Source organism: Nyctibius grandis, chromosome 3 (genome assembly GCF_013368605.1).
Source record: "Nyctibius grandis isolate bNycGra1 chromosome 3, bNycGra1.pri, whole genome shotgun sequence".
In the NCBI taxonomy this organism is placed as follows: domain Eukaryota; kingdom Metazoa; phylum Chordata; class Aves; order Nyctibiiformes; family Nyctibiidae; genus Nyctibius; species Nyctibius grandis.
The window spans coordinates 2,345,473-2,362,072 of NC_090660.1; the positions used below are offsets into that span (position 1 = coordinate 2,345,473).

The 16,600-nt window shown below is 41.4% G+C and overlaps 1 protein-coding gene across 1 annotated transcript in view; it reads left to right on the plus strand.

Annotated features, from left to right (window-relative positions):
• The window catches only part of CNTNAP2 (contactin associated protein 2), a 974,788-nt gene that overhangs the window by 868,745 nt on the left and 89,443 nt on the right, over positions 1–16,600 (plus strand). Inside the window, exon 16 of the mRNA XM_068395817.1 lies at positions 7,936–8,106. Within this exon, the coding sequence (XP_068251918.1) occupies positions 7,936–8,106 (171 nt within the window). The remainder of the gene's footprint in view (positions 1–7,935; positions 8,107–16,600) is intronic.

Here is a 16,600-nt window from a genome sequence, read left to right on the forward strand (position 1 = left end):
TATAAACACCCACCAATATCTATAAGGCAACAGAGAATCATCCTCATAGTTAGTAACATGGTTTGTGGCCATCAGCAGGTTCCTGTATTTAATGTTTACCATTCTGGCATCATGGCAGGGTTCCTACACACTGCGTTGACTGTGGCACAGGGGTGAGCAAGTTGATGTTTGCAGGTCAGTTATTGTTTAAAAAAAATTCCCTTGAAAGGACACCAGTTTACATGCATCATTAAAACTCCATCAGCACATTACACAGCTCCAGGTTGTAAACCACGCCAGATCAGGACCTTTCATTCTTTAGATGGATGAAAGTAATGATGCCAGCAGTGACAGGGTATGCATCAAGATTAGGCATTGTGACCAGGAGGCAAGACTTTTGAAAAATTATCTTCCAAAGATGATTGCAGGTAACACAGCAGGTGCTGGAAACTTTTCTGCATCACTGAATCTGTTTCATTGATGCAACATTTCACTGATAAATGTGATTTGCACTTTTCCCTCACTCAGCAAATATAGTGACTGGCAGAGTAAAGCAAACTTTAGCATCTGTGTTTGTATCCATTGATCTATGCCTTGTTAGTGTTATGTCACTTGAGAATCTTTATGAAAACAAATAATTTATAACAGCAAGGAGATAAACGGCTATCCATCTTACTGCAGTCTTCATGTAAGCTGGTTTATGTCCTTCATTACTGACCACAGTTGATCCCAGATAATAGGGCAGAGACTCTTTCATTTCTAAATAAGCAATTTAAGGCTAGCTTGCATTTATAATTCCTGAAAGACAGTTACCTTCTCCTCAGTATCTTCTTCTGCATAAAGGAGTTTGGGGCTTTAGGCCTTGGGCCTGTGTGAAAAGGTGACAAATTCTGTAATGAGGTCAACCATTGTACAGCATGCAGGACTTTGGGCATTCACAGTAAAAGAAGAGGTGGCAAAGGACTATGAGTGGAGACCAACCCTTCCCACAACAGGAGAAAGCAAGGGCATCAGTGGAAGATCACCACCCAAACGCACAGAGACGGTTAACCTTTTTCAGGACCTCCCTTTCAGAAAAGATGCATGCAATGAACTTCCAGAAGAGAAGCCTCAAGGAATTACTTTGATTTTGAGATGTAGTATAGAAATCAAAGAGGTTAAAAACCATAAGCAGAGTTTTTCAGTTCAAATGTACTTTCTTGTTTGCCTGCATCGGAACATATTGATCTCTTCCTGGCTTTGAAACTCCAGACCCCTGCCAGCCTCCTGCAAATCCGAATAAAGGCAGACTCTCAGCCCAATTCTGCCGGATTCCCTCCGTCTCTCAGGGTTCTTAAGACTCCTGTCCTTTAGAAAGAACCGGTTTTATTTAGATCAGCCAAAATATGCTGTGTCGAGCAGGTCTTTGAAATTCTTGAAGTTTGTAGGAGATAAGTTCTTGTCACAGGTACTCAGTGAGCCAACTAGCACAGATGCCCTCCTAGACTTGCTCTTTGTGAATAGAGAAGGACTCATGGGGGATGTGATGGTAGGTGGCTGTCTTGGCCACAGTAATCATTAAATGGTTGAGTTTAAACTTTTCAGTGCAATGAGAAAAAAAGGAAGGCAGAGTTGTTACCCTGGACTTTAAGCCAGGAGCAGGCTGATGCATTCTTCAGTGTAGCTTGAAAACACATCCCTTGCAGCCTGGCAAAGGAAAGCCACCGAGCCACAGAAAGGAGCCGCAGGAACAGGCCAAGAGTGTCTGTTCCCTGCAGAGTGACAGCTTGAAGAATGACGATCCGTACCGACCACACACAAATGCAGAAGAAGAAGAGGAGGTGTGTGGTACCGTGGGCTATTTCCCAGAGTAGGACACGTGGCGATGACAAGCACGCTGTTTGCCTTCCCAGACTTGCCCCGTTGCTGTGCTTCTGGGCCAGTGGAGCATGAAAAGCGCTCTCGTGCCTGCCCGGCGCTGGTGCTGCGTGCGGGGAGAGCTGCAGAGCTGCTCCCTCCAGCTCCACACTTCAGTGGGCAAAAGAGCCCGAGAGAGCCGGGGCACGAGCGGCGCCTTGGAGGGGCGAGAGCAGCAGGCAAGAACGGAGCCAAAAGGGCCCAGAGGAGCCCTGGCAAGGGGCTGTGCTCGGTGCTACAGAGGAAAAGCAGCAACCCCCAGGGGCCACCCTGGGAGTCTAGAGAGCTTCCTCCCCCCAGACGTGAGGCACAAGGGTCACCTGCGTGGACCACAAGCAGCAGCACCCAGCCAAAAGGGCCCAAAGGACCCCTGGCAAGGGGCCGTGCTCAGTGCTGCAGAGGAAGGCAAAAAACCCCCGGGGACCAGTGCCAGTGTGCCCAGGGGGAAAATTCCTTCCTGACCCCAGCGTTGGCGATCGGCTGCTCCCTGAGCATGTGAGCAAGACCTGCCTCCTCATCCCACAGCCTGGTCACGCCTCCCAGGAGATGCCCAAGCCCTATTCTCCCTCAACCTGGAGCCATCTCATGGGCTTCCCAGAGTGGCCAAAGGCCCCCAGCCTGATCCATCTCGGGGGCAAGAATCCTTCCCGCACCTGGCGGGGCACCAGTGGCTGCTCCAAAGCAACTCTGGCAACATCTCTGCATCCCATTTCTTACGGCTTTTTTTCTGGACTTCCAGCCGTTTGTTACTTTGTTGAAAGGTACAGAGCTAGTTTTATCTTGAAAATTGAAATCTAACCTATATTTTTATTTAGCCTGGAAGGGTGTAATTCAGTTTGTTGTTACGCAGTGTTAATACACTCTTCATCTGTTGACTTGGGGATTATTTTTCCTGTGTGTTGTTAAAGGACTTTTCTGCTATTAAGCCAACATCTTGTGTAGCAATTCCATTTAGTTTGTTTTTCTTGATTCATGTTTGGATTAAGTAAGTCAGGACTCTACCATCTTAATTTTAAATTTAAGTTGTAATTTACATGCCTCTTTTCAAATGGTATTCTGCTGTGATGTTGATAAATTGTAAACCCATAGCCCAAGAAATTCAGGGGTACCAAAGAAATCAACGAATATATGCAAAACCTACCATATATAGTAAATTATATGTACATGAAGTGTAGTAAATGTAGTAGAGTAAAACATACAGTAAATGTGACACGGAGTTGCAGACCCCTGAAGAACAAAGGTGTGAACGCGTGTTAGCACAACTGAAAATGACACCAAGCAGATCCTTCAGAAGAAGCCACCAGCACTGTAGTCATCCTGGCAAAGGACTCAGCATGCTGACCACTTGCCATCCTTGCTCTCCTCTCCCCACAACACATGCACCTCCTGCTCAGACTGAGGCTGTGCTCTCAGCTCTGCTCAGATGAGTGCCGCTGACAGAAGAGGGCCTGCCTTGCTTTGAGGTTGCAGTTACACCTTTCAAAATAAGGTACAACTCGGTGCGAGAAACACTGCCAATTTTCTTTGACTTTTCTTTTGTTTCCTGAATAACTCACAGAATCACAGAATCAACCAGGTTGGAAGAGCCCTCTGGGATCATCGAGTCCAACCGTTGCCCTGACACCACCCTGTCAACTAGACCATGGCACTAAGTGCCATGTCCAGTCTTTTCTTAAACACATCCAGAGATGGTGACTCCACCACCTCCCTGGGCAGCCCATTCCCATGTCTAACGACCCTTTCTGAGAAGAAAGAAAAACTCGTGATATTCTTCTTTGATTGGAGTATCTTTCCTCCTTTTCCCACCTTGTTTCATTGACAATGAAGTTGGATAAAGTCAAACAGCAAATTGGGATTTCGTTAGGGCCAGTTCCACTCATCATACAGATCTGAAGACTGTGACTGTTGCTGTACTGATACCCAAACTGCTCCGAGTGTGCATGTGTAGATTCCTTTCCTCCAGAATGGAAAAATAAGGAAAAAAAAAATTTGATTTGTTGAGCATAATTGTATGGATAATCTCAATCCATTACTTTGTGGCACAGAACAGTTTCCCATTCACACATCCATCTTCTCTGAAATAGGAGACTATTCTTACATTTCATTCACATAATGGTTTTGATAGAAAATCTGTTTTGCTGCAGATGAGGGCCCTGGAGGGGTTTGGTCTATTGTAATACATAAGAGCTGCCTGACATTGCAGCGTTCGCTCTCTAGTGCTGTTGCCTCCCAGGGCTGAAAGCGCTGGCGTCTTTTACAGTTCTGCTATTGCCATTATCCATTTCAATGGGGTTTAAATGTAAAAGTGAAATTGCTGGTGTTAAAAGCGTGAATTTCAATCATGCTAAGAAAGAAGATATTGATGGGAACTAGCAAGGGAGTTCTGGACAAAAATATTGCAAGAGAGAAGCTGACTGATTGCTGTAAGCCCAGTGACTCTGTGTTAGCAAGTTACAGAGCAACCACACATTAAAAGATGTCAGTCCACGTTGCATAACTCAGATTAAGGTAAATTTGTCCTTGTCAGTATTATGGCAACCACCTCCTTCCTCCTCCCTAAGGTGGGACTTCATGGGAAAAATCAAGTCTTTGTTTAGCTTTTTGTCTGAGATTTAAGGTGTCCCTTCTCATTAATCTGTGTAGTCTGGATGATTTCTTGTGGCTACAGACTATCGTGCTTGGTGTAAAAATCATACCTTTGTAATTACAGTGCAGCGTTCTGTCTGAGACTGAGTCTTTATGGAGCAGTGGAAGAGACAATAATAATAAGAGACCATACAAATTATAAAGAACACAGTAACTCAGGGTTAGGAAAACTAATGAGAAAGAGGTAAGACTATTTTGCAGGAGCTTAATGAGTTGGATTTTAATTTCCACAGCCGATAAGCAGAGCTGTGAGCAACCTTGGCACAAATTGAAAACAGAGTCACGAAGTGTTACGTGGTGCATTGAAGCACCTCTGGCACGACTATTGCTCTGACCCCTGCTTGGGTCCAGGCAAACATCCATGCCAGTTTCCTCTGGGGCTGTGGTTAGCTCTTCCCTTGCCTGCCCCATGTCCTAAGGCTTAATGTCATCACCAAGAACCACGCAACTTTGTGAGAAACACAGCCATATTTTGGGGATCTCCACATTTATCTTGAGTTGCAAATAACTGAAAAGCCTTGTCTGGTGTCTTGATTTATTTGTATTTGTGCTTCCATGACAGCAGCGTGCTCTGTACCTGTTTAATTGGTTTAAATCAAATTTAGACACTAGGCAAGCTTAAAACAACAGAGCTGTACGGCAGAGCTGTCATCTTGATTACAGAATTATCGACGAGGTTACAAAGAAGAAAATAAAATAATAATGTTATATTTCAGACTAGACCCTACAATAAAAGTCCTCCTTGGTTTTTATGGTATTTTAGCTATCTGGAGGGAAAAAGAGCAAAGAAAGGCAATAGGATCAATATGTTCAAACCATTTGAGGAAAGGAGTATGACAATGATGTGCCAAAGAAATTTTGAGGCATAGTGAGTGACAAAGGTTCCTAGCAAGCAACAGTGGTAATGTGCATACAGTGGGGTTTTATTCAAGATTTCCTTAGGCAGCCCCTGATAAAAAATATCAGAAGATACCATTTTATAATAAAAACCATTATGTATGCTTAGCAAAGCATTTCTATCATACTCTTAATAAAATGTATTTTTTTCCCTGAAACTGTTTGGAGATGAATGTATACCGATATGCGAAAACGTGATTTTATCTTTCTAGGAATTTGTTGTGAATAGTCTTTGAAAATGTCTCTCTCAAGCTGCAGGTTTTCTGTTTATCCTCTCGCCAGCAGCATCTGCAGCCAAGGGTTTCTGCGGAGTCAAACCACAGCATTTCGACTGAAATGTAAAATCCTTAGCGATGGACCTCTTCAGTAGACTAGATGTAGCACTAAATAAAAATTGATTTTGTTTCAACAAAATGGTGACATGCATTTCAATATGAACCTACCTGCCTATCTAACCCTGCAGTTATACTCTGTAGTGGTAGTACTACACTTAAGTGCACTGTCGTGATGCTTTGAAATCTTAACCATATGGGTGAACCCTGTTGGATAAACCCACAATCAATACCAGTCCTAAGAACTCTGAAATCTGTATTTTATTTTAAACACTGAGAAAGTGAAATCTTCTCCTCTGACTATACGAAGGAATGGTCACATACAACTGAAAATTAATTCCCTGTAAAGGCAAACCTGCGCTTTGGTTGTGCATTATCATGGTTAAGGGTTTAACCCAGAATTTCCCAGCATTGCAGGCTGAGTCTATGTTAAATTACATTTAATGCTTTCAAGTTTGTCAGATAATTAAAAAGACATAAATAAAATATTACAAAATAAATAGCTGTTTCGTATAGCAGCTCCTACTCTTATTTACTTAATTGCAATAAAGACATGCAACCATCTACAAGGTTAGTCAGGGCAGCTAAATTAGCTCCTTAACAAGGATTGTGTTAATATATTCCTGACTTTTTGTCTAAATCCTGCTTATATCATGTGAGTTTATTCAGCAAGTGGAACAAAACCTGGTTTGAGAGCCTGCCAGCATCTGGCATATCTGTAGCTCCCAGGAGAAGGCAATGTAGATGCCCAGGTACATCTGCAAGTGGGAAAGCGTATATGGAAGTCCATCTGGATCCCCTCCGAACAGATTATTGACAAAGCACTCATGCACCTAGACCATAAGCAACCCTAATATTGAGGGAGCCCTCTGAAAAGTGGGACATGGAAAGAGACCTGAGATCATGAACGAAAAGAAAATTCTAGACCTTTTTTATCTGTGTTGCTTTATAACTACGTATGTTTTCAGCAAAAGGCCTTGCAATTCATTAGCAAACTTTTCTTGCCCAAAACTTTCCTCCTGGGATGCATTAAGGTAAATAGAAAGCTGCTTGTGTTCCCAAAGCCTCTCATTCTGCATTCTTGAGAGAGGCAGAGGTAAACGGAGGGGATGGGATAGAAATATGGAAGGCAATAGCATGCATGTATTTAAACCTAACGCCTTCTTCTGTTAATTCAGATGTTTAATTTAAATTTGAATAGAGATTAATAAATTACATAAATTATAACACTTTGGACTTGGGTGTGGGCCAGTGGTGTTATACATAAGCAGTGCTGAGCTTCTGGAGCTTCAGCATGCTCATTCGTATTCATCCAGTGCTAACCAGAGAAATGATAGCATTAGCACCTAGTTCAGTAATCAAATAATGAAAAACCAATCTCCAGGAGTTTTGACTGGAATGAAAAGTAGTTTCTTATTGTGTTTATTAGCTGGAATACTGAGGACTCAGCTGTGGTGAGTTAATGAGTGATATTTTAATAAATTTCTGAATCTGGATACATAAGCATCCTGATGAAAGTAGAATTAGCTGTTTCAGTCTCTCTATATCTTGATTTTTTTGTCTTTGCAATGTAATGCTACCTAGCACAGAATGTTGGCTGGCATGCTAGCTAAAGTACTGTTATAATTCTTGAATATTATTAATTATTATATTTCTCCAGTGGAAATGTATTAGGGGAATATGTTAATTGTGTCTGTATTGCTTAGCTTCACTTATTGGATTTTGCCTGTGATGTGTGTTATTAGACTTCTAACAGACTACATTTTCAGAAGAAATGGATGTAGTTGTGTAGACTACATTTGAAGACAGGTAAGTTACACATGAGACAATGTGTGAAAGCAAAACGTGTGCCTGAGGTGAGGCAGTCACCAAATGAGTGTTTTGCCCATCTGTCTGGTCTCCCATGAATTCAGTGTCACCATACTAAAAATGTCGTAGCAACACATTTAAGTGTGACTGAATATGATAAGTCAGGAACTTGAAAATAAATATACCACTAAGTTGCTCTGCCTTCTGAAACCTGACAGCACCATATCCAGAAAAAAAACAAAAAGGAGATAGTAGAATCAAGATGTTTTTGCAGTGTGAAGAACAGTGTAGCATATATTGACATTAAAAGCTTCAACTCTGCAGACAGCTCCAAGGGAGTGCTGAAACGTGTGTCTCTCCTGTCTGTCCCATGCAGGGAATTACTGGAACGCGGCTTCTTTCGTTACCTCGTCATCCTACCTTCACTTCTCCACCTTCCAAGGGGAAACCAGCGCCGACATCTCTTTCTATTTCAAAACATCGGCCTCGGACGGGGTGTTTCTTGAGAATCTGGGCAACACTGACTTCATCAAACTGGAGCTGAAATGTAAGTATGTGCTTCCCATCGCTCTTCCTGGCACCTGAAGCAGGTTTGTGTCAGATAGTAGGTTTCAAGAAATGTGTATCACTCAGTAAAATGTGTAAGCTCACTCAATTCTGGAAAAAACTTCCAAATCAAGCTGCTTGACACATTTTCAAGTTGCCTTATGTGGGAGGAGGTCTTGGAGTATGTTTGGATAGTTTATTGAGCGGAGAAACACAAAGAAGGATAGAACTAGTAACATCAGTTATAAAAATGACACTGACCTGAAAAGACTCTTCAAAATTTCATGCCAGATTTCTTTCTTTAAAGTGTATGTCTTCAGCTCTGTGCGCTTTGCTGTTTTATCTCATGGTTATTTTGAAAATAGAGGAAAGAAAGAAAGAAGAGAGACCATCCTAATCAGCACTGTAAGGAGCCAAAGAGCTGAAAATTTGCATGTGATATTTAAAAGCCCTAAAAAATCTCATAAAAATAAATCTTTATCAGTATTATCTGTTAATAAAATCACTGATCTCAAAAAGAGGGCATAATGATACCAAGAGGCAAGTTAAGTTTATTATTTAAACCATTTTTATTGGCCCAGGGGCAAACTTTCCAAGGAAGGTGCCGAAATCCTCAGCCGTATCTGAATTCTGCTTAGGGACATTGAAGCACTTGAATTAGGGGGGGAAAAATGTTTTATGTCTCCTTTGTTCTCCCTCGACCCAGTTTACCCTGCCATAAACGGGAGCAGTGACAGGCCTGCTGTGCTACATGCAGCTGTTATTACAGCCTCTAACAGCACATTACAGTAGCAGGGTTACATGGGTGCAGGAAGCTTCTCCCTGCACTCCAGCACCAGAAAAAGCATCTGTGCTTCCTTTTGCTGCAGGAGGTGCTCATGGACACCAAGGACCCAGCTCTAAATATTGGTGCACAAAAGTCAGCGTCAAAGGTCACTAATGTTGAAAGAGAAGAAATTGTTTGCATACCCCAAATAGTCTGGTTTATGCAGATTCAATGTGATTTACATGCACACATCTGATTTTAAAACAAAAAGCCATTTCCACACTTCCAAAAGTCTAAACACACAAATTAGAATGTGGAAATTTAGAAAGCAGCAGGAGGCTCGTTTAAAATGTCACTAAGTTTCCCCTCTGGTTTTGAGAGACCGAAAAAGGGGATGTTTTCTCTTGTAGAGCTTTCTTATATGGTTTTGGGAGGGTGTCACCTGAAAACACCTATGAAATGTAGTGTCTGCTCTCCATATAACTATACTATGTCCGTGCAGTAGAGCTGGCACTTACTCTGAGGGTTGATAGGGAGCCTGCTATAGTATGCAGTACTTCTATGAACTGAAATAAGCTGCATGGTCCATCAGATACACTTATCTGCCATAAGAGACCCACCTACTACTGCTGACCAGTTCAGCTGGCCATTGCCCTGATTCATCCTTTGCCTTTACCTCTGTCCTGTTGTTGCAGAGGTTGGGAGCAGATCTAGCCCACGTGAAACAGAGATGAAACAGCAGCCTGTATGTTAGCCAACAGCAACGCAACATGGATCCTCCAGGTCTTCACCAGTAATCCTAATGTTCTCTTTTTTAAGCACTTCAGGGTTGAGTGTTGCCAAATGAAACATGCCAAGAATGTTTGTCAAATAGAACACATGTAAATTTTCTGATCAAGAGAAATCCCAAGTTTTGGAAGAGATGTATTTCTGAAAGCAAATTTTGGAAGGAGCATATTCCTGAGAATTTGTGAAGAAGTGTCTAGCATCACTGTTTTGTATCAGATTCCCAGGACTGTTGCTCTAGAAAGCCTGTGGTGAATTAATCTGTTTCCAGAAAACTCTGAATGACACTGTCATATAATTCTAATGAAAAAGATGGTCTCTGCTCACTTCTGTAGCTCCTCTCATCCCAGCACCTCCAAGCAATTTACAGGCACTAATGAATTGTGTCTCACTGTTACTCTGAAGTACATAAACATCAAGGCAGTTTTGCAACAGAAAAGAAGATCAAGCTTAGAGAGATAAAGGTCAGCTTGTGTTTGATCCTCGCATGAACATGTAAGAGAGGAAGGAGCTTTCTTATTAATTTATTGTAGAAAGCTAGAAATATTTGCAGCCCCTGCGTTCAAAGATGTCTCTTGGCTGATAACCCCTGCAAAGCTAGCTGCCCTAAAAGCCTCCCCAAGGAGTGATCAGTGAACTTGGCTGCTGTGAAAGGGACTACATGGAGTAGCTGGCTAATGAAAGCAGCAGTATGGCTTCAGGATGGGTCTGCTTGCTCTGTGGGCAGGGGATACTGACAGTGCTCTTAACACATAACATTTGCACTTGAAAAGTCCTACGTTGCTTCTTGTGCTTAGCTGTTTCTAGGCTACTTAGTTGAGACATAAGTAACTTCTCCAAAATCAGACAAGAAGCAGTGACAGACCAGGGACCATGATTCCCACTGCTGTTTGCTTCTGCCCAGACAGCATTTGTTCCTCCAGACTCAATGCTCTAACACAGGACTGATTAATATATTTTCTTACAAATTTTAATAACTTCATCACTTCTTTCTCCAGAGGCATCCTAAAATGGAATTCTACCAGATCAATGAGTTTTCCATGTGATACCCTTTAAATTCCCATACGTTAATGTAAATGCAGTTTACATTTGCTACTGCTTTATTTTTCTAGCTGGGTAGGGAAACCAGTGTGACCTTCATTTTTTCTTTTAATTGAGGTGTTATTTTGCTTTCCTAGCAGAAGGTCTCTTTTTTTCAAAAACAGCCCCCTAGGAGAACATGTTGCATTAGCCACATGTCAAAGAATGCATAAGACACTGAGGAATTTCTTCATCCCAGGGGCCAGTAAGAAGTTATCAAATTAAATGGGAAAACATTCAATTTCTTCAGGGAAATTTTTGACCCAAATGTTTTTACAGCAGTATTTGCAAATGCTCATCCTCTTGCAGGACAATATGAAAGTTACCAACGAAAAAACCTAGTCTGAGGAACTGCAAGCACCATTCTTTTAAAGATATATTTCCTTTTCAGATGAGGTAGGTGATGCAGAAAAGCCTGATATTCAAACAGGGCGATTTCTGGCCCATCTGGGAAGGCCAATTCCACCTGTATCCTTGTTCCTAATTAGCAGATGGGGATAAGTGCCCAGGCTGGCATGGGAGAGCAAGCCAAAGGCAGCAAATAAACATCCCAGCTGGGGAACTGGAGAAATTAAGGCCCCCAGTAGCTCTTGTGTAACTCGCTTGGACTCTGACAGGGTACAGGTTGCTGGGTACAGGTTGCTCTCCTTTGGTCTGCCTCAATGTCAGTGTGGCATTCACGACCCTGCCCTGCACAGTGCTGTACAGCATCCCCTCAGCATTACCTCTCTGCTTCCAAGGGTGCTGGGATGTTTTTCTCATTGCCATGAGTGGCACTTTAATAGTCATTTTATGTGCAGTGTCTTATAAATCAGTTACAGCTCACATAAAGTTCAAGGTGGGAGCTGGCTGGCATTCGAAGAGCATAGTTCTCCCTAACTTTGGTTTCTATTGCACTAAAGACATGCCACACATGTATTGCCCTACCACCCACTAGCTCATCTCAGGTCTTTGCCCTCATTTCCAGTCTACTTTCTGTCACATGCCAAAGCTGCATGTGCTTTGTTACCTTCTTCGTGTATGCTGATCTTTTTTCCAGCAGAAAGTAAATATTTACTATACTGCACAAAATGTCTTAGGCACTGACAGGAACAGACCTTCAGGGTCCTTGAATTTAGATCCTCTCTATTGCAGACAACCATGATGCATAACCTGTGTGTAGCTCCCTAAATTTATCCAACTCTCTATTGAAAATAGTTTGATTTTTTGCCAGCTGGACAACTGTTTCAGACTGTCACACCTTTGCTGGTTAGAAATCTTCTAATTCCTAACAGTTTTATTTGCTTCTTCTGTTTATAGCCATTCATTCTTGTTTCAGTATTGTTCTTTGGCTGAACTAATTATTTTCCCTTCCTAGCATTTACTCTCCCCTTGTGTATTTATGGAGCAATCATATCTCCTCTCAGCTTTTAATTGCTATGTTAAGCAAGACAAACTCATGTCATCTCTTTTCATAAGATATTTTCTCTTGTTCCTTTCTCTGGTTATGCTAATAATGTTCTCCCTACTCATTTCACCTTGAATTCTTCTTTCTTAAACACAGGTAATCAAAACTATCCACATTAATTCTGATAATGGTTTACTAGTGCCTTGTACAACTAATACTTACCCTGCCCACTGCGTCCTAGCAATTTTTGGCCAACCACACTGGGATCCTGTTTGTTGTGTATCATTTTCTGACCTTTCCAACATTGTGTTACGGGCAAAAAAAAAAAGATTTAGACATATGCTGACTTCTTGTGCAAAGGTATTCATGATAATACTAAATATGACTTGAGCCAAAACAAATTAAAGGTCCTTTAATTTTCTGATGACCATCTCATCATCAATCTGTGCAATTCTCTTTTCCATCTCTGCTCTTTTTGGAGGAAAATCAAACATACTAGATCTGTAACAATTCTATTCTTGCAGAAGCCTATATTTTTTTTTCCCTGCTCTCTCGTCTCAGGATCCTGAACTCCACCATCTCTCATGATCACTCCAGCTGGTGCTGTCTTCAACCTTCACATCCCCAGCACACCCCTCCTTCTTCGTGAGTGTAAGGTCCAGCAGAGCATCTCTCCTCATTGGCTTCTCTTTCACTTGCATCAGGAAGTTGTCATTGATGCTCTTCAGGAGCCTTGCTTATGCTCTGCTGTGTTGTCCCTCCAACATGTATTGGGGTGGTTGAAGACCCACATGAAGACCAGGGTGTCTGAACATGAGGCTACTTCTGGCTGTCTCTAGAAGGTCTCATCCACTTGTTCTTCCTTGTCAGGTGGCCTATAGCAGTCACCCAAGCTACATTGTTTCGTGAGGTTATATGGTCTGAATCCATGGGTCTTCTGGTCCTAATTCAGTTAGATGCTTCTGAGAATCTTTCTTCTGAGTGTTTAAACAGGGTCTTGGTACTCTGCAAACTACTTTTCTTCTTTAAGTTGGACTTTTTAGATAAAGTGTTGGCAATTGCTTAGTTAGCCTGTTGAAAGTCTAAATTATTCTTTATTGTTTTCACCAAAGCAATTCAGTTTTAAAGTAGAAAAATATTTTCTGTGACTGATATAATGAAAGAGGAGATGTTTATAATAATAATAATAATACTGTTTTATCCATGATGTTTCAAATATTTATGCACACGATTAATTCAAATGATGTCAATAGATTGATTCAAGTAAATATAATTTTTTTTCTCTTTAAGTGTTTGTGAGAACTTTATCATGTGGTAGATGCTAAATGTTCATATGAAGTTTTGGCCACAGATTTTTCCTAACACTTCACAGCATTTCATCATGGTTTAAATAAATATCAATTTAAATCATCATGAAAATTAATTAATTTGTAAGTCACACTCGATTCAGTCTCTCTACCTTGCCTTGCTACAGTTGTTCTGGGGGACAAGGAAAAAGAATATTTCTTCTCCTGACTTTTCATTCAGAAACCTTGCACACATGTATAATTTCTTACATTTTAAAAGAAAAGAAAAAACATTTATGCAAAATTTTGTTTAAAAGTTAATAAAGCAGTGAATATTTTTTAAGAAGAGCATGAAGGATGTTACTATCACAAGACTACTATCATCTTGCATAATTAAGGCTTTTTATATCCTCTTGATCTAAACATCTTGACTTTGTTTTTAAAATAGGGCTTGGATCACTGTAGTGCATTTGGTCTCTACTCGTGCACTGCAGACAGCTCTCTATTAGTACGAATTCTTAACAACAAATGTTTTATACAGTGATAAATCCTTTCACTCACCCTTTTATGTTCTCCACTGTTACAGCAAGAAATAGGAATGGGTCTCCCGTTGGCTTTACATTTTGTAGACTCAGGTATACAATGAAGCAAAGTAATTAAGGTGGCTAAACCACCAGGTCCCTTGCTCACATACTGGTCAGAACTGGGCACATACCAGTGGCTGAGCCCTTTATCAGCCAGTGTGTTACAGGAGTTTTCCACCTCCATCTACCCTGCCCCCTCACACACACCCTTTTCATATACAGAGTTACTACACTAAAAGTAAACTTGAGTCTTATTTTTGGATGGCCTTTTTTATTGTGTTAGTACAGTGCATACTGCAACAGGGCCCTTACCCTGGTGGTGACCCCTGGACAGCTACAGAGAAATAAATAGCAGCCATGAAAAATTGCTATAAAACAACCACCACAAATGACAACAACTTACATGGCCAGACAGAAAAATCAATAAATTCATATCACCAGGAGCACCTGGCCAGATGTAAAAGTTTTTCTGCAGCTATCACCCAGGCATCTAAATACCTTTACAAGCCTTGACAACAGTCTAGAGCAGAACCTACAGCTAATACTCAAATTACAGAATAAGAAAACCACCACAGAAGGCGAAGAAAAGGCCAATGTGCTTTCTCAAAATCATACCACAGAAGAGTGACAGTCTTGATGTCTACTTCTGAGCCCTGCACCAGGCTCTTGCCACTTTTAGTATGATGCACAATTTACAATTTTGGCTGATTTTTATGACATCCAAACATAACATATTCGAGAGGGGGGTTGATATCCTTTGTATCTGCTTGTAAGCACTCAGAGTCATTGCTCAGCATTTTTAGAGCCGTGCCAACTTCACAGCAAATTTTCATTGGAAAAGAAGCCACTCTCTCCTCTCAAAAATCTCTCTGATACTTTACCATGCTCAGGCATAATCTGATTTCATGAACGTTAGCACCCACTTTTATTTTGCCTTTCATCTAACAAAAAATAACTATCAGTTACCCAAAACCCTTTATATGCTGTATGGGAGAGCTCTGTTTTGATGTCTGTGCTCCCCCCTTGTTGGGCTGTCTTCTGTTGCATGAGACCAATTCAGTTTCGTGGTAAAGTGTTGCAGTTAAAAGGATGTAATGAAGTATATTATAACCCACCACAGACAAGAAAGCACACGCCTCCTCTCCTTTTCCACTCTGTGCACTGAGTACAGTTCCCTTGGTGTGAATCATCTCTCACAAAAGAGACCAGAAGATATTGCTGCTGTATTTTTTTAAGCTTTAGTAACTCTCATGAGATTAATCAACAAGACTGAGTCACCATCCCTTCCTTCCTTCCAGGCAGCTAAGTAGTTATTGCAAGAGGGCTGGCTGGATGGGAGGTAACGTCATCTATCTGAAATTGTATTGCCTTAGAAGTAAAGCAGGTAGGTATTTTTTCAGGCCTTGCTCTAACCATCTGATGTTTGACCTTAAACAAGTCCTTTCACATATCTTTGCTTTGGTTTCCTGATTAGGCAGGGTCAAGAATGTTACTTTTCATTCTTGATGTCCCTGGCTGAAAATTGCTACATCAACTAAAATATAATCATAAAAATATGAGAGTTGTTTCCAAGTGCTTATCTACAAGACAGCTGGAGTGCAATTAGTACAACTGAAGTAATTAATAAATAATGATAATAAATAATTATGTTCTTAGGGCATATTTTGAGGACACAGCCTCAAGCTTCGCCAGGGGAGGGTCAGTTGGACATTAGGAAGAATTTCTTTTCAGAAAGGGTCATTAGCCATTGGAAGGGGCTGCCCAGGGAGGTGGTGGAGTCACCATCTCTGGAGGGGTTTAAGAAAAGACTGGACATGGCACTTAGTGCCATGGTCTAGTTGCCAGGGTGGTGTCAGGGCAACGGTTGGACTCGATGATCCCAGAGGTCTCTTCCAACCTGGTTGATTCTGTGATTCTGTGATATTTGGCCTTTGCATGATTTTTCATGAGAAAATTTGGTACTTTCACTTAAATGCATTTTTTTTTATCCCCCAAAGCCATCTAATCTACTGTGTAGGAAGACTGGTATTTGTGTTTGATTGGTTGGTTGATAGTTGAGTTAATTTAAAGTGAAATAAAAATAACTGATTCTTAGTTATTACCAAAATCAAACCTCTCCTTATCTTTGTCCTCACACAGATGCTCACTCATGATGAGGAAGGTGCTGTATTCAGTTCTGATTTCCCTTCATATTGAGCTCCAGTAATTACATGTGTAAGTGGTTGTCTGCCATCAGAAAGAGAAGTGGTGTCCATCCACAAGGTGGGAGAAGCCAGGACCATTTTTTTTTACTACCTTGCACTTGGACAGAATTTAGCCAGCTGCAGGTTGCCTGTGTGCTTTGGGAAAGGTTCAGACAGGTTTCCAGCAGTTAAAAGCTGCCCCTCAGCTGCAGTCAGCCAGCAGGTTGGAGCACTCTGGGGAAAACTCAGGGCAGGATTGTAAGTCTGCAGTGTTCTCTGCTCCAGGTTGTGCTCCGGAGGAGTAATCTAATCTTGTGTGTGCATGGAAACACAATGGCTCGCTGACATAATTGCCCTCTACCCGAAACAAGCTGCAGCCAAGAAGTGCTACATCTAAGAGATATGCCTCTTTCTGTATGCAAC